This window comes from Zeus faber (genome assembly GCF_960531495.2).
Source record: "Zeus faber genome assembly, chromosome: 11".
Lineage (NCBI taxonomy): Eukaryota > Metazoa > Chordata > Actinopteri > Zeiformes > Zeidae > Zeus > Zeus faber.
Window position 1 is genome coordinate 19,933,757 of NC_137205.1, and position 18,500 is coordinate 19,952,256.

The 18,500-nt window shown below is 45.2% G+C and overlaps 2 protein-coding genes across 2 annotated transcripts; one reads left to right on the forward strand and one right to left on the reverse strand.

Annotated features, from left to right (window-relative positions):
• The first annotated feature begins 9 nt into the window (after positions 1–9).
• LOC307237023 (ras-like protein) lies at positions 10–4,014 on the forward strand. The gene is made up of 5 exons (XM_080009633.1): positions 10–282; positions 532–644; positions 1,534–1,712; positions 2,598–2,757; positions 3,466–4,014. The coding sequence occupies exons 2-5, from the start codon at positions 534–536 to the stop codon at positions 3,589–3,591; spliced, it is 576 nt and encodes a 191-aa protein (XP_079865759.1). The 5' UTR covers positions 10–282; positions 532–533; the 3' UTR covers positions 3,592–4,014.
• Positions 4,015–5,215: 1,201 nt separating this feature from the next.
• On the reverse strand, positions 5,216–17,944 carry pold1 (polymerase (DNA directed), delta 1, catalytic subunit). The gene is made up of 27 exons (XM_080010180.1): positions 17,885–17,944; positions 17,142–17,324; positions 16,753–16,866; positions 16,454–16,594; positions 16,148–16,273; positions 15,714–15,882; positions 15,238–15,352; positions 14,416–14,545; positions 13,728–13,894; positions 12,698–12,802; positions 12,369–12,509; positions 11,848–11,958; positions 11,437–11,628; positions 10,839–10,927; positions 10,531–10,647; positions 9,942–10,055; positions 9,193–9,340; positions 8,956–9,051; positions 8,524–8,661; positions 8,241–8,416; positions 7,831–7,983; positions 7,264–7,366; positions 6,807–6,939; positions 6,244–6,357; positions 6,037–6,089; positions 5,628–5,725; positions 5,216–5,452 (listed from the first exon to the last, which is right to left on the reverse strand). Exons 2-27 carry the CDS (start codon positions 17,320–17,322, stop codon positions 5,365–5,367), a joined length of 3,312 nt encoding a protein of 1,103 aa, XP_079866306.1. The 5' UTR covers positions 17,323–17,324; positions 17,885–17,944; the 3' UTR covers positions 5,216–5,364.
• Positions 17,945–18,500: the final 556 nt, after the last annotated feature.

The window sequence follows — 18,500 nt, forward strand, 5'->3', positions numbered from 1 at the left end:
CACAATGGAGTCCGGAGGAGTTTCCACTCATTCGCCCATTTAGTTCATTTAGAACTCGGTGCTTTTTCCGTTATTTCCACCCGTGGCTCTCAACACGGGCCGCGGTTCGTTCGGCTCTAAAGAGGCGCGTCTCCGCGCCGAGAGCGGCGGTTTGAACCGAGTGTTTTGAACCAGGAAACGGGGCCGGGCTATGTAGCGGTTAAGCTAACCCTGGTGTTAATCGCTCCGTTCCAGAGCAGCTAGCTAACCGTCGGGAGCGGACACAGTGAAGCCCACGCACAGGTGAGACCCTTCGGACACACGTTGCTCTCTTGACGGCGGTCGTTATGTCGGTGCACCTATTCACGGGGACGGGCATGGTGGCCTCGCAGCCCTCAAATCTGGGTCACTCCTCGCCCGGCCGCGTTCGAGCTGTACGGTCGGATTTGACGGCGGCGGCGGCGGCGGCTTCTTGACCCCCGCACGCTGTGTCACGGATCAAATCCCGACCCTCACGCGTGTTCCCCTTCCGCCCCCCGCCCCCTCCTGCAGCTATGACGGAGTACAAGCTGGTGGTGGTCGGAGCGGGCGGCGTGGGGAAGAGCGCCCTCACCATCCAGCTGATCCAGAACCACTTTGTGGATGAGTATGACCCGACCATAGAGGTGAGAAGGGGCGTCCGGGCCTGGAAGTCTGTCGGTGCCTAAAGTGGAACTTTAAATCGGTGACATTTATATTTACACCTCGTTGCACAACAAAAGTCTTCAAAGACACACCTTTTAACTATTGCATTCATGTTTGCATATTGACATGTATAATGGTGCTCTATATCTCTGTTTGTAGTTTGAAAATCTGCCAATTTTATTACCTTTTTTTTTTTTTTTTTCCAACTTTTTATTTATTTTATTTTTTTGCCAGTCCCTGTGCATTTGCATGGCATGGGGATTTGGCGTGGTGAGGATCGGTTAAAAATACAAAACAGAAAAAGCCAAGTATATAAAAATGACGGAATATACAAATGCAATTCTGTGCACAGGATGGGGTTAATTATTATGGATATGTATGAATAAGCCAACGTGGATAATTAATGCAAACACCTGTGATTTTATTTGGAGTTTTGACCATTTTTCGGTTTATCACAGCCGGCTACATGCAGGTATGGTGTAGTTAGAATAAATTTGTTTTAAATATATTGATGGAGAAAGCACACGGTGATCCTTTCATACCTACGCTCCTTTTGCAACACTTGTTAAGCGTAAGGCTATAAAAAAGTTTTTTCGTGTCATGTTTTTTATCTGTCCTCAATCTTTTGGTAAATTTGGAACAATTGTTTTTCTCATTTATCAAAAGCTAGTAAGGTAGTGACTTTCTCGTGATTGTAGTTCAGTTGATCCCCAGTCTGAAAAGGGGTCTGTGGGCTGTGTTCCCCACTTTGAACGAGGGGGGAGCTGAGGTCCAGTTAGTGGATGCTGAGCCACGCTGCACAACGCAGACAGTTACCGTTGGAGTGATCTTGGTGTGAGGACGATGTGGATGCTGCGTGTTGCGCCGCAGGACTCGTACAGGAAGCAGGTGGTGATTGACGGCGAGACGTGTCTCCTGGACATCCTGGACACAGCGGGTCAGGAGGAGTACAGCGCCATGAGGGACCAGTACATGAGGACCGGGGAGGGATTCCTCTGTGTCTTCGCCATCAACAACAGCAAGTCCTTCGAGGACGTCCATCTTTACAGGTGGGACAGAGAGTCTCAGTCGCAAAACTTATGTTTGGTTGTTTTTTTGTTACAGTTAAAGTGTTATTTCTATGTCAAGAAGTGGGCGAGGAGGGCGAATGTCTCCATTCTGAAAGGTTGGGTGGGGATTGGAACGCCCTTTGTTTTGTTTAAATTCGTGACGTAGAGTCACTAAAAGTACCCATCTACGTTGGCATCCTCCCTGCACGCATTAATTGAATGTTGTATGATACAGAGCGGCAATTACAAATAACAATGTTGTCCGTCATTTCAAATAACATACACTATGAAGATGTTTGGAAACAAAACAGAATAAAAATCGGAGGAAAACAAAAGTTAACAGAGTAAAATAGATGAGACGGGAGCAGAGCTGTGTCTGGATAAGCTCCATGTTGAAAAGGTAGTTACAATTTGAACTGCTTCTTTGTGAAAAGATGGAGGAATCAGATTTGAACCAGTCAGGCGCTGCTGAGCCACACTTACTACCTGTCACGTCGATTTGATCGCATTTGTGAAGAACCGTTAATATCGTGACCAGGACTGAGGTGCTTCATTAGAGGACAGTCATATTTCAGTTTACAGGAAAACTGTAAACGGTACCTCTAACTCTTTCCACGTGTCTTCAGTTTATTTAGTTAACGTCACATGTTTAAATGACCCCGTCTGACTGGGTAATTCAGTTTGCATGTTTGGAAGGCACAGCGAGTGATAGTCGTTTCTTCCCACATCATAATGGCTCTGCGGCGGGTATATTGTGCATTTATGTATTAAAATGGGGGGGCACAGTGGACCGCGCAGCCCCAGTCGCAAGTTAACCCCATAGGTTGTGAGCGCGGACATATTCGCTCCTTTGACCTCTCTTTGGTGTTTGTTTTGGGTCGGCAGGGAGCAGATCAACCGGGTGAAGGACAGCGACAGCGTTCCCATGGTGCTGGTGGGGAACAAGAGCGACCTGGGCTCCCGCAGCGTGGAGACGCGGCAGGCGCAGGAGTTGGCACGCAGCTACGGCGTTCCCTTCGTGGAGACGTCCGCCAAGACCAGACAGGTAGCCGGCCGCCGCCCGCGACGGTTCAGACGGCGCTCAGCGGGTCGTTGCTTTTTAACCGTGGTCGATCGGCACACTTACAGGCCGCGCCGCTCGCATCACAGAAAGTACTGTTAGCCGACCAGTCCTTGCGGTTTTAAAGAACCACAAGGACTGAACTTGTGACTTGTGCTGACCTACATTGTGATTATTTGTAACTCAAAAAGTGGCCTCAATCAGCAATTTACTGAACCCTCAGGACTGTTTTATTGTATTTTAATATTCTACTGGCCATTATGTATTGCTATAATCAGTCCTTTTTACAAAACATGCAAAGCATTTAGTCACATGGTACAACAGCGTGTGGTATTTGTGGGTGATAATCTGAGTGTCACTTCTGCATTGTAGTATATTTAAATGCTGGAAAAACCCTTCAAATCAACTTTGCCTACATGAACGCCTTCATAGTCTGGGTTGAGCTCGATCACAGTTGTCAGCTTTTTGCTGAATCGGCTTGCTTTAAAATGGCATTTCATAACATTGTCGGTCAGATGTTTTACTGAGTAAAGGTAGATACCCTGATTGATTAGCAAAAGTACTTGTCATATCAAGTGTTCTATTATGTGAAGATGGGTCGGATGTACGGCATAGCGCCTACTGTATGTGACGCCCTCCTTTTATTCTTGAGGGGTGTGGTCAGTGACCGGCTGTTTGTGCTCCTCCTTCCAGGGCGTGGAGGAGGCGTTCTACTCCCTGGTTCGGGAGATCAGGCGCTACAAGGAGACGAACCGCAGCAACAAGAAGAGCAAGAGCAAGAGCAAGAAGAGCACGCAGAGACGCTGCACCATCCTATAGCAGTGCACACACCACCGCCTCCAAGCACTTGTTAAGTCCCACACACACACACACACACACCCATGAACAAAAAAAAAAGTCTAGAGCTGTGAGATAGAAGGTATCTCGTCATTGTGTTTCACACCGCAATGGCTTAAATGTTTGTTTTTAGAGCCAAACTGCGTTAAGTTTTAAATGCTTTTTGCAGTTTTAAAACTGTTGACAAAGATGAGGTTCAGCGGCTGCTCACTGCGTTTCTGCCCCAGCACCTCCCGAAAAGTAGGTACAAACCAGCAGTACCAGCGTTTGACAGATGCAATGATGAAAAAATTCACAACTGATTAGTAGTAATTTGAGTAGCAGCACAAAAACGTAAGTGGGATGAGTACTGTGATTCTACCGGGGATAACCAGATGCCCCCGAAAATGAAGAGCCTTTTACATCAACCCCTTTTTTTGGGGGGGGGGGGGGGGGGGGGGCAGGGCAGAATTGTCAACACAATACAGGGTTTTATCCCAATACCCAACATGCAGATGTCGATCGAAATACTGTTGCTGGACAGGACCGCCAAATTTAACGCTAACTAAACTGTTCTGCTCTTGGCGCATTTTACCGACTTTGTAGTTTTGTTTTTACTGTGTAAAAGTCCACACGTCCCCTGAAGAACCGCTCGCAGTTTGAAACGTGCTCAGGGACCCGACGGAGTCAAACTGCCTAAAAGATGCCATTGCGCTAGCATCTCCTTCCAAAATGAACACTTTGTGTGTTCGTCACCTTATTTGTTAGCGTCGACTGGGCCGTCAGTCTCCCATCGAAGGGTTTTTTTTGTTTTTTTTTATGTAATTTTAGATATTCTCCAGCGCAATACTGGTCAGTCACTGTCTAATTGCCATTCTTAAAAAAAAAAAAATCAGTTAACCATCTGCATCCATGTTTCATACATAGTTTGTTTTTTTTTCTTTAGCCGTTGGTCATTTTTTACCATTATACGCTGATACCGGTGGAGTCACAATTTTAACATTTCGGCAAAGGATGTCGTCTGTGATTTTTCAAAGCATCCGCTTGCTGAGAAGTTTAGGGACTGAAACGGTGAATTGGTAGGAGGGGAAAAATAAAAACAAAACATCCTTTCCATTTTCCTAAAATGTGCACATTTTAGGGAATCTACCTCTTTGCAGAAAAGGATGTGAAGCACACTTAATTTGACAATTTAGCCCCCAGCAGAATAAGCTGTTAATTCACCTTCCAATGAGAATCAGTCGTTTGAACGAGGTTCTTTATAGCTTCAAAAGTCAGTCAAGTTTTAACAAATCACTGTTGAAGGGCTACATGGCAATTTTTTAAAGTTTTGCTTTTCCTTATGTTGACAACTCTAACTCATGGAAACTTCTTTTGGGGTGTTTGCGCCCACACTCAAAGTGATTCTTAGTGTTGAACGGTTCCCTGTGCATGGTCAAACTGTCAGTACTGTAAACACATTTAAGGTTGCACATTACCATCCTCAAGAATCATGTTCCACTGCAGAAAACCTGTAAATTGATATTCTTTAATAAAAAGATAAAACAAATGTGTTTTGGGGGGTAACCCTGCTTGTGAATCTGTTCATTACCATGGTACAAACGTCGTCAAGAGAAGTGATTCCACCCTTAAGAGTTTATTGTTTTTCAATTCATATTACAAAAAATAGCTTATGTCAAATATATTGCATCTCTACAAATACAAAAAAGTGATAATGAACAGGATAAGAGTCTGACATTTAAACATGATGCACGTGGAGTAACTGTGGGTCTCTGTTCACCACCCAAACCGAGACATCAGCTTGCCCTGGTCGTCCAGATCCTTCTGGACTTTCTTCCTCATGTAGAAGATGGGACAGTCTCGGCTGCAGGAGAGAGGAGAGGGACGGTGATTACTAAAATGAATTTTGCTGCACGTTGGATAAAACTTCACCAGGACAACCCAGCTAATGTCATATTCTTTGACTGGAAAACTATGTAATGAGATTCCAGGCGCCCTGATTATGGTCTGAGTGGAATTAGTTTGTAAGTGTTTTGTACCTGGTGCAGAGCACGTCCTCGTGCAGAGAGCCTTGGCAGCGCTGGCACTGAGTCCAGAGGCGAGCGAAGCGCTCCTCTAACGTTCTGAGATGGAAGATCTGGAAAACGGGAGCCACGCGTTAGGCTCAATCCAAGAGACCTTGAGCGGTGGTTTTCATTTTCCTCAATGACTTCTGAAGTGAACTTCACCAAGGTTGATAAGGCCATATAATAGTCTATATTTAACCTTGCACCCGTCAGTACAGTCCTGCAGTACTTGTATACGACAATATTTACTATGTCATCCTGGTACCTTTTACATACTAACTGGGCATAGGATGGTTTTGGATATATTAAACAGTAACTCGGCGTACTAAGCAGAATTCTAGTAACTCATCTGAAGGTGAGGTAAATAAATGAAGACGCCTACCTCCTTTTGATATAATTCAGATTCCTTCTTCTTGCAGAAATCGCACACGGCCGCTGCAAAGACGGTTCAGGTTAGACAACAGCAGAGTGCAAGTAAAACTACTGTGGTTGACCTCTACATTGTCCCAGTACAGCGGCGCTTGTGACAAATTCAACCATTACTTTGGAAAAATGTTTATTTTAGATCAAATCCAAAAATAAAACTCACCGTCTGTCTTGAGCACAGCCTTGCAGCCGATGCAGGTGCTTCTCTTCTGAGCGAACGCCATGAGGCCTCCCACCCTGGAGGTCAGCACGGTCTTACAGCGGGTGTGGTCTCCCTCTGGACGATAAAAGGTTTGAAACAACACAGAATTTCATTTATTTTACTTTCATTCCAGAATCAGGCTTTACTGGCCAAGTATTCTTACACTAATACAAGGAATCTGACTCCGTCCGTCAGTGACATTTCTCATACAGAACTTAAACGGTATAAGAACGACATAAGACTTTATTATTTGGGGGATAGTTGGAAGTTATGGAAATGACTTATAATAACCATTTTATGTTGTCGTCAGTCCGCCCTGTTGCATGCATGTGGCTTTTCACCATGTTCAGAAAAGAGGGAAAACCAATAAACTTCCTGACCACGGGAGGGGGGCAGCAGTCGAAAAGACTGTACCACACCAGTGCGTGCAGTATGTTTGTGTGTTATTATAAATGAAGTTAATGCAGCATTAAATGTATAATAAAAGCCTAAGAGTGTGTCTCTCTGTGTGCACGCGCACTCACTGAGGAGGATGTTTTCAGCTTTGCTCTCTCCCAAAATGGGCTCGAAGATTCTAAGCAGGGGCTTGGAGAGCTGCTGCTCCAGGTAGTACTGCGTGTCGATGGGGATGTTGTTCTCCAGCACATAGATGGGGTCCTGTCCCAGATGAGCAGAGAGGGATCATGGTTTTTTTTTTTTTTTATACATTTTATCTGAACTACCATGTGGTTTAATATTAAACTAAAAGGTTGCTGACAAAATGTTCAAATCTCATGCAATAAAAAAAAAATCCTCCACCATCGTAGAGCAATACTGGTCATCACTGTTTCTAATTTTCATTCTTTAACAGAACAAATGATAAACCTGTTTTTGTTTTTATTGCTGTGGACACCTTTCATTCCCTAATTGGGTCCTAGGGGGCCGCAGACCCCAGTTTAGTACCCCCGGCTTAAAAACACACACACACACACACACACACACCTCTGACTTCATGTACGCCGCTACACCCTTCGCAGCTTTGATGATGACGTAGGGAACTCTGTCTCCCAGGTTGGGGGCGCTGCCGGCGTCCCTCTTCTTCATTCTGTTCAAAGAAAACAAAAATCTAATTAACTGGACGTCTACACCACTTGGTTCATTTGTGGACAAACTTTTCAGCTTGTTTGTTCTTTGATCAAAAAAAAAAAAAAAAAATTATAAAATAAAATCCTGATCACTTACTATTAAAGTAGCTACAGGCACCAAAATAACCTGTGTTCCTCATCATTTACCTTAAAATCTACAATATAATTATCTTTGGGAACTCTTCTCATCATCCATAATAATTAAGGAACGATTAAAGAATGTGTTGTTTGGCTAAACTATAAAGGCTTTTATTAGTTCAGTATAATAAAAAATAGAACTCAATTATGTATACATGATATAATTATGCATTTGTTGTCCTCCTCTTCCACGATCCGTGCCAAACTTGGCTAATGTATTTGTAACCCATGCACCTTCGTCGTCCCATGTTTATTTATTTTCAAACTACACCCAAACTCATCGGACCTTTCGGCGAGCTCCACGTGCGCCTGCTTGGCCGCGTACTCCTGGGCCGTGCGCGTCAGCTCCTTGGTGATGACCAGCTGGCTGATGTCGACGCGGTTGCACAGCAGGTCTGAGATCACCTCCTTGGTGTGGGCCACCGCCCCCTCCGGATCCCTGAGGAGATAACACTACGTCAGCCAGCGCTCGCCCCCACACCCACAGCAGGCCCAATGCACCATGTATTGCAGTGTATTTCCCCCCTCGTTTCCAGGAGCCGGGCTAGTTGACCACCTCCTGCAGCCGTGCACTGAGATAACAATTATCACAGTTCTGGACACACAGGGGTGACATTGGTATTGACCCTTCCCTCGGATTCTGAGTAAAACGGGGAAAGGCGTTTCTCGTCAAAGGGGTGTCCCTTTTACGTGTACCTGTTGATGAGGATGTTCTGCAGGCAGGTGTTGATGAGGTTCGCCACCAGGGGGCAGTTGTCTCTGCGGACGGTCTCGATGCCTTTGCAGTCCATCTTGTCGTACGTGTCGGCGTTGGACGAGAAGTAGAGGCCGGCGTAGCGCTTCTTATTGATCAGCAAGTACGGATAGTACACCTGGGGGGCGGGTGAGAAGAGGAGTATGGCACTCGAGCAGACGCAGGGCAGAATGCTGCCGAATGGAGAGTCCAAGGCCAAACGGTCTGAGGAGGATAGAATCCCACCTTTTCAAACTCCAGCTTGATGGGGGGGACGAAGTGCGAGGACACCCACTCAGCTGCCTCTCGGCCCAGCACCATGGCATCCTTCACCGTGGCGACGCCGAGCTTGACCATGACCGAATCCGTGTCTCCGTAAATGACCTAATAAAAACGGTGGAGACGGCAATGAAATGGAAGGTACTATGAAGGTGTGCAAAAGTTTAATTTGTTTAAACAGACAAGTCGGTGGTTGGTCACAATGACAAATCCGTGGGAAACAATTGCAATTCCTCCGCACACCAGTTTGAATACCACCACTCTAAACCGTAATAGAGAATTGTGACATCACCAAGGAACTTGTGACGGGCAATCTCAGCGTGCACAGCTCGGCCAGAATCCATCCCCGACCTACGGCGAATGGGATGGCCTGCGGCAGCGCGCCGCCGCCCTTCTCACCTTTGCGTCCGCGCTGTAGCCCTTGGCGATGGTGTACCGAGACTCCACCAGCTGCTTGGTCTGCTCGATCATCTGCCGCCCAAAGCCCGTCACACTCTGGGGAGAGAGAGAGAGAGGCAGATGTTTTTGTGACAGCGCTATGACTTCCTGTCATAATGCAACACCTGCTGGAAGCATAAACGACCTGGACGTAGCTCGAGCATCAGATCAGACCTGCGGGCGGGTGAGTCCGCTCACCTGTGAGATCTCCAGGCACGGCAGCTTCCCCACTTGGGCTCCAGTGAAGCCGTACACAGAGTTGGCGCTGATCTTCAGCGCGAGCTGTCTGCCGTCCAGCACCTGCTTCTTGAATGGGTCCGTCTCCTTCTTGAGCTCCGCCTTTGCTCTGTGGACACAGACTAGAATATGTAACTGCGTGCAGACGATAAAAGCTTCCTCTTGGAGGATCAAACTAAGGCAGATGGAAAGTAAGCGAGTAATTGTCCAAATATCCGTCCATCTGCGCAGAAGAGCTGAGTAATATGGCTTTTTTTATGTTTTTATTACCCTATAGAATTGTTTTTCATATCTAATTATATTGCACTGAGTGGTTATCTATTAATGATTCCAACTAATCTAAATTCACTGGCCCAGAGATTATCTGTTATTTTACAGGGTTTTATTTATGTTTTCCATTGTATATGCATTCAACAATGGTTTTATAAATATTATAAACTAATCAGTAAGAAATTAAACGAGGAGTAGACGTTTTAAAGACATTTTAACAGCAGTCCACAGCACCTTAATTCCAACCTCAACTATACATTAAATCTTAAACTTACTACAACACCAGAAAGCGTCGGACAGGTGTATGGCAGCAGGAGACACCAGTAGAACACACATATCCATGCAATTTCCAGCCGTAACAATCTCTCCGTCGACAGGATCAACCACTTCCTCAAGGCCACATTCCCAAAAACACTCATTTGAGCCATTTCCTCACAGACCTCTTCCTGGCAGACAGCAGGTTCTCCAGGATCTCGGGCAGAAGTCCCTTTCGCACGGAGCTCTTGACAAACTGGTCGCTGGTCGGCGTCTTGATGAAGTCCTCCGGCGACAGTCTGAGGAAAGACGCGGCGTTAGAAGCCACGGAGCAAACGCGCACAAAACCAAAACCTGTAAAGACTGTAGAGAGACGGGCTGGGTGATTTGAAAGCAGGGCCAAAGATATTAGTGTACATCACACCCGCTTATACTGTATATTCAAGATCCCACCGTCAGCACTAGAAAGCCCAAAGCATTTACCAATTGGGAAGTGGCAAAATTAAATCGAAATTTCTAACATTTTACTAAATATGTGTGCTTTAAAAACAACCTAAGGTCAACAAACTGAAGATATAATAACATTATATACATCTACATCCAATCTGATAAGAGGATTTGTCATCCTAGATACATGAATGCTCTTACATATCAAGGCCCCTTCTAAATGTTTGTGTGTAAATCTCACAAATCTTATCTGTTAGCCTCACTAATTAACTAAAATAATATTTCACTAATTGTTAATACATCCTTCTTAAAGAGATAAACGCTCACCCCAGTTGCTCTGCCGAGCCTCTCTGAAGCAGCGTGGTGTAGCAGAGGTTGTGGGCCATCATGATGGAGGGATACAGGGAGGAGAAATCCAGGGTGGTGATGGGGACGCTGTAGTACCTGCAGCGCCGTATAGTACCACCAGGGGGCGACAGGGGTGAAGATTGCTTTATGGTTACAGTTCGCACTTAAAAATGGGAACTAATTTAAACATGGAAGAGCATTAAAAGTGCATTTCTGGGGGAAACTGTCTCAAACACGTCAAAGTAAATTGTAAGTGGCAGGTAAATAATGAAAAACCTCTTTCATACCCTTTCTCTGGTTCGATGACCGTCGCTCCGGTGTAGTCCTCCCCCGGCTGCGTCTTCACAACAGGCATGACCAGGTCCCGTTTCATGGCCTGACACAAACACATCAGAATAAAACTGGATTTAAATCGCACTGTCCAGGTAAACAAGGTTAACAAACAATGTATATGAGCAGATAATGTATTCTATTTAAGAGCATAAAAGAGACATGATTGTGAAATCATTGTTCAGTGTGATCGTATAGTCTAGTTGTCTATATAAAGGTAGCATCTCTTGATTAGCGCTGGGACTCAAAAGATAATTGTATGGGCATTGACTGAATTGAGTCGATCGAATATCAAAACAATCTGGCATTTCAATCTAAATCCATTAAAAAAACACACACACACACACACACACACACACACACACACACACACACACACACACACACACACACACACACACACACACACACACACACACACACACACACACACACACACACACACACACACACACACACACAGCACTCCACTCAAACCTATTTGTGTCAAGATAACACCTCATTTATCCCCGGGACAAAAGTCAGGTAATTCAGAGATTGAGGACATTCTGTTACCTGTCGCAGCAGCTGGGACACCACCTTGATCTGCTGCCCCCTGGAGAGCAGGTAGGTGAGTGGCACCCCCGTCACCCTGGCCATCTCCATGTAGTTGATGACGCACATGAGCTTCTGCAGCAGCCGTAGCGGCAGGTAGGCGTCCTTCAGGCAGTAGACGGCCAGGCGCCGCCGTGTCTGCTCGTTGCCGTTCTGGGGTAAAAAATAAAATAAACAGAAAAGGTAGCAGGAAGGCGTCAGAAAACATGGTGTAAATTCTTGCGTACTTTACATGGAAAATACACCGATTCAGCAAGAATCTCAAAGAGTACAGCTCAACGTTTTGAGTTGCTGGGGCTGCTACGACGAGATTCCGGTGAATTGATTCGGGAGTCACGGTTCACCTCACGGTGCTGCAGCTCGCTTCCTTACCTGCAGGTCAGTGATGATGGAATGTTGCACGTCCTCTTTCTGTTCTTGCAGGAAGTGGTAACTGACGGCGTTGAGCGTGTACGAGCGCAATTTGTAGTCCCTGAGGAGAACCTGGATAACAACATCCACATTTTAGCCGTCCTTGCATGCAGTCACACCTCCGAATGTCCAAGCTAGTATGAAATGTGACTAGGAATGGGAATGGGACTAGGGATGTGACTCCAATTTTGCACATATTCTAGTATCGCTTAAACTCCTCAAATATGTAAGCTCAAGAACATTTGAATGGGAAGTAGTTACAGACTGATGAAGGGCCGGTTACTTCAAGCAGTAATCCAATATTTGATACTTCATACTTCTAAGAAACCATTCAATGTATTTGCAAAATGCAGCTCCTCTACATGCCGTTTCCACCGTTGGTGGCGGAGAGCGCTTTTCCCTCAGTAAGAACGCAAAGATGGCGGTGTTATTTCCCAGCGGGCGTTTAGAAGTCCTAGGAACCGGATTCCTTTTGGCCGTACCTGCAGCAGGTCAAACTGAACTCTGCCCTCCATGTTCATGATCTTGTTCTCTCTGCGGCCCATCTGCTTGCTCTGGAAGTTCGACTCTCGAAGGACCGACTTGATGCCTCGCACTCTGCCCAGGTAGGGGAACAGATCCACCTGGACAGGAAGGAAAGGAGCAGTGAGGCCGGGTGGAAACCGGTTTGCGGGTTCGACTCCCCTTGGGATCGAACCCACGACAAGGAAGAGGCTCGCGACACAAACAAGGTTCTATCGCAGGAACAAAACCATTAATTATCGCGAGTACATTTGAGGTAGAAAGCCTTCTAGGTTCTAGGGAGCCTCACCTTCAGAGCCACCGCCCTGTTGAGGAGGTAAGGGAAGTCAAAGTTTTGGATGTTGTAGCCGGTGACTACGTCCGGGTCCACGGTCCTCACAAACTCCGCCCAGCTCTGCACACACAAAACACAAATGGGACGCGTGGAATAGAGACCCAAGCGACAGGGAACAGCGGTGACAGGTCTGACGGTGCGTCCGGAACTACACACCACATCTTATTATCGTCTGGTATCTCGAGGACATCTTGTTTTCCCAGCAGGCTTTTCACGTCAAAAAACAGGCATCAACATTTTGAACAGGCGTTCACATCTGCTCAAATTTAACTGGACACATTTTCCATCAATTCACCCCTAACTCTAAGCCTCTCTCAGTTTGGTCTCAAGTTTGGTCAATAGTTGTGCAGCACACTGAGCTGCGTGTGTGTGTATAAAATAGACAACTTCGACAATTTGTTTTTTTCCCTGCAATGTTTATCTGTTCACGACGACACCGGGGGGAAAAAATGAAAAAAATTAATACAATTTAATTCCCTTCAATTATTAATTTAAACTATTTCCGTAAGCATGAAGACAATTTTGACGAAAATCAATGCAAATAGAAGTTCACATGTTTTTGCGCTGGTTAAGTCATCCTGTACAGTTCATCCCGAGAATTCTGTTTACCATTGGAAATGTTTCACTGTACCACACACACACACACACACACACACACACACACACACACACACACACACACACACACACACACACACACACACACACACACACACACACACACACACACACACACACACACACACACACACACAGGGTCAAAGGCTGTCAGCCAAATATTTACTGTACGACTGTTTGACTTGGTGTATGTTTCATGACAACAACATGCGGCTCAAAGTGAGAGGGCAAGCAACTTATAATACGAATAATAAATTAAAAAAGCAAAACGCAGTGCAAAAACAGAAGGATAAGAATATGCAAATAAAAGAAAATACATTTATACACTCAAATTCAAGTAGTTGAAGCACTTTGTGCGAGAGTTGACCTGGAGTAGTTGTTTCTCCTCAGCGAAGCACAGGATCTGGGATCCTATGATGCTGGAGCAGGTCTGCAGCGTGAAAACTGTGCGGATGAACGGCTCCGTCTCTCCCTGCCGCTGCACCATGGAGGCGATCTGGATGACCGGGTCTTTGTCCGCCTCAGGGAAGATACCTGGAAGAGAGAGGAGTACCCCCTGGGTGAGACACGGAACGCACAAACACAGCGGAAAGAACCATGAAATCAAAAAAGGCCCATAAGCGGGTCAACTGCAACCGCTGGATTATTTCTACAAAAAGTTATTTACCGTTTGTAAATTGGCTTAAAGTGTTTCAACATGATCCCTTTGACAAAACCCTAACCATTTTCGAAAATACATGTTTTTAGACATTTTGAAACAAAGAACTGTTCGCAGAAATAAGTTTACAAGATTTTATGATTATTATTTTCTTTTAATTTTCAGTAAGCAAACCGGTCCCAAAAAATAATCAACTCTGTAGCACCCTCATATCACTCGATTAACAGCAGAAAGAATCATTTGAAACGCACGATGGGCATCACATACATTTCTGGAGAAGGAAATGTCATACCTAAAAGAAAAAAGAAAAAATAACTGCATATTGTTTGTAGATTTGTTTGTCAATACGAGCAGATCTTGATTCATCCAAATCCCTTAAATTTTAATGAGCAGAAACCTTTTCTTCCAGCGCACTCTATGTCGAAGCTGAGGACCCGGAGTGGTGCGATCCTCTGCCACTCTCCTTCCGCCGGGTGACTTATGATATCTGTCCATCCCACGTCCACCTCGTACTGACACAAGGAGACCTGACGGAGGGAGAGAGAGAGAGAGAGAGAGGTAAGGGTGGGAGGAGAGTTTAGGAGGCTTCACGCTCTACAAAAACAGAGCGCTGGCGCATTGATTTCTATCCAGTCTGATTTCCACCGTATCGTATTTGCTCGGATCTTTTGGGCTCAAGCATCAAATGGGTAGAACCCTATTGTTTTCTTGTCGCTTTATCATTAAGGTTCAAACCCATGACGGGGTAGAACCCCATCACATTGTTTTGTCGTTTTATTCATTTTCTTCGTTGTCTTGTGCAGCGTCTCAAATTGCTGTGCGATGGAACGAGCAAGAAACATGAAACTTGGCCCAATATGGAAATAATGTGCAAATGCTTCAAGAAACATGAGCCCAATCGGCCAGATGGCGGCGCTATAATTAAGGCCCAGCTCAATGCGCTCTACAAAAAAGCCTCTTGGACCATAAAAGTCCGTCATGATGGATTGTTTGCTAATTTGCATAATGTGAAAAACAGTAATGTGAATAGACTTTTTGGAGGGTTTTGACTGTATCGACACCAAATTTGGTATACAGCATTGCGGGACTGAGATATACATTCCTACTATAAATGAGCAAGATCGGTCACAAAAACGTTAATATGAGTATTGCTCATTACTTAAAAGATGGAAGATCCACACAGACAAACTCGTCTAGGAGGGATGTGAAGGTGGCTTGCCTTGCCGGGGTGGCGGGGGTCAGTGTCTCCCGGGTCCCTCTCCTCCCTCAGTCTGAACTTTCCTTTGGGGAGCTCCATCCAGCAGCAGCCGACCACGTCACTGTCCACCATGAACCTGCAACGCCCAGCAACCAAACAGCAGCCTCACTACACTGAACTACAAGTACAGTAATGTGATGTTATAACTACTGATATACTGTATATTGCAATAGGGACATGCTTTGCAGTTCAACTTTAACAGCCCAATTATCCTTTTGATAAATAGACAGACATTGTTGTCGCAACAGTGCTTGGTTCATGGTTTATTTGAACACTTTAATGGTTCGATATTGAGAGGAAATTTTAAACCACAGGCCTGAAATTCTAGTCAACATTCACTCTGTTGAATTTGCTCAAGATTACAACATGCCTGAAATGCCACACACTGTTTCCATTTTAGTCCAACCTGAGAAAGACCTTTACATTAACACACACACCTGATTTCAAAATCTATGTTTGCCTCATAAGGCAGATACTGGTGCATGGGAAAATGCCCAAACTTAAAGCCCTGCTCCAGCAGTCTCTTTGCCGGGGCTATGAGCCGAGGCATCGCCATGGTAATCCGGAGGAAATCCACAACTCGGCTCCCATGGTAACCGTACATGCCTGGAACAGACAAAATATATTTTTAACAGATTTTCCCATTCCAGTCCTTAAGATGTTTTTTAAGATTACGTCTGAATTTTTATTACAATAATTTATATTATGCAATCAAAACAGTACCAATCCTATAACTTTGCAACATTTCTTTATGTGCATAAAAACTACAGACAGATTTCCAATTTGGACCGCTCACATCCGACTCATTTGACATATCGGTGGATTGTAACGGTTGGCATTGCAACATCGCACCATTCTGACCGCTACTCACTCTCTTTGCGGGTGATGTCGACAGCGAGCACGGTGACAGAGATGTTGTCCTTATTGGAGCGCATGTCCTTCAGCACCACCGAGTTCAGCTCCCTTTTAAATTCACCCAAGTGTTCGCGTGTGAACCCTGAAAACAGAACCGTTACAGGTCGGAACCAACCAAAAGACAATAGGCCAATACACAGAAGGTGTAGCTAAAATAGACTAATGGAAAAACGTTAATGACACAGGCCATTCAGTCCTAACGGATGATCAGTATTTATAAAATACTGAATCAGTCATAAAACACTCAGCTAGGAGCTCGTACCGGTCGGTGCGGGGGTGTAGAAGTAGGGTGCAAAGCCGTGAATGTGGCAGCAGACGCTGTTCCCATTGTCTGTTACGCCAAACATCCGGATGATTGGGACGTTACCATGCGACTGGCCTGGCATGCCCGCCACTGCACCTCCTAGACAACACAAAAGTTTAAATTAACAAACAAACAGTATTTAAGAGTACCATTAAAAGTACCACCGAGTACCAATCCTCAGAATTGAGTTGTTCACAAAAAATGGTGTCCGCGCAACCACTTTGAATGTTTATCACAGCGTCTCTAGTGTCCATTACCCAAATAGTAGTCGAGGTCAATCTGCTGAAAGACCAGTGTGTCTGAGGTGGGGTCCAGCGAAGGCGCGTGAGGCCGGCGCCAGCGAGGGTTGATGTCGGCCGAGAACAGCTCACCTAGAGAACAGTTCCATTTAGGCGTCCAGTAAAAGGCGTTGTTTTGTTTTGATCAAGACCACCAAACTGAAGCAAATATTAAAACAGCCGGTGTATATTGTCAATAGTGAAAGGAAAAACCAGGAGTATTTTTCAAGGAGTTTTGACGTGTTTTGTTCCTCGTGGCCTGTGACAGACTTTTGTGCCACGTGCTCTGCAGTGATGCCAAACTGATGATCCTTAATTACAGAAAAGCAGCACACGCGCATCATTGTTTCCCCATGACACTGACGTACCGACGGGGATGACGTCGTGCCCCGCTTGGCCCTCCGTTCCCTCCACCTCTACATCGTCGAACATGGACAGCTCCTCCTCGAAAGTCGACGGGCCGTCATCCCACTCGCCGCCGGTTTTGCCGCGCTTGGGCTGCGACGCCTGACCCATCGGTGGGCCGCCGTTGCGTCTTTTTATGTCCATGTCTAGAAGTTGGTTTAAAATAAAAACAAACAGATTAATAACAGGGGGGGGGGGACACAGATTGAGCAACCACTGATGAAAGTGACACATTTGGGGGAGGTGGAGGGAGAGCTGAGGATCCTGCGGCTTCAATTTGGGACAAAGCTGAACACTGCACTTGGTTGAGAACAATAACAAAAATAAATCAAAACAAAGTGTTTGTTTTGATGTCATGTACAGAACAACAGGCATTTCAACTCTGCACGTGTTGAGCGTCATCGTGGCTTTCGTCATAGATTAGACAGATACACATGTGTTTAGTTAAGTAGTAAATAGTTTTTCGTTTCGTGTAGCTACATAGATCTCTAAATAGATTATCTGAAACACCAACCAGCCGGATATTCCTTTCAAAACAGCGCCTGAACTGCGTCGTCGCTCGCTTCAGAGCGTCCGGTTAACCGTTTTTGCTATCAAAACAGAACGCAACGCGGTGTGGCGTTAACGCACACGGCACCGAGCCCGCACCCCGACGCCGGTTGTGAACTCAGCCGGACGCCTCCGACACGATATCGGGGATAAATACCGAGTCCCGGTGCAACGTCCCCGCTGCGTAGACCACCGCTGACGTCCGCTCCCGCCAAGCCGCTTCAATTCGGGCAGCGCCACCGCAGAAGGCGCGGAAATACACCCTACTTCCGGCGAGGGGATTCGCACTTCCGGTTCGAGGTAAAAACATGAAAAGTAATGAAATACTGTATACTGTATATATAAACAATATAATAAATATACTAAAATAAAATATATATATATATAATATAAATAAAAATCCAAATAAATCACGGAGATTCGCTGCCTTTGAAAGATCTGTAAGTTATACCGTGTTTTGTACAAAACATTACGTTTACTTTCATGTTTTTCTCACGGTTAGAAAACAATATCTAGTCAATTGTATTGTGCTGAGGATCATAATTATATGCCGCATTTCTTATTTATACATTTAAAACCGATTTCAAACCTTATTTATAGTTTTTGATGGAGTATAGTTTTTGCGTAATTGTCCCACTTAAGCCAGCGATGGAACGCCATTTGAGTCAATATTAAATAAATACTTTCACGAATAAATAAATATGCCGACGAAATAAACCCTGAAATCAATAAATGAGGCAATAAATGTATTAATAATTGTAAATGTAAGTATA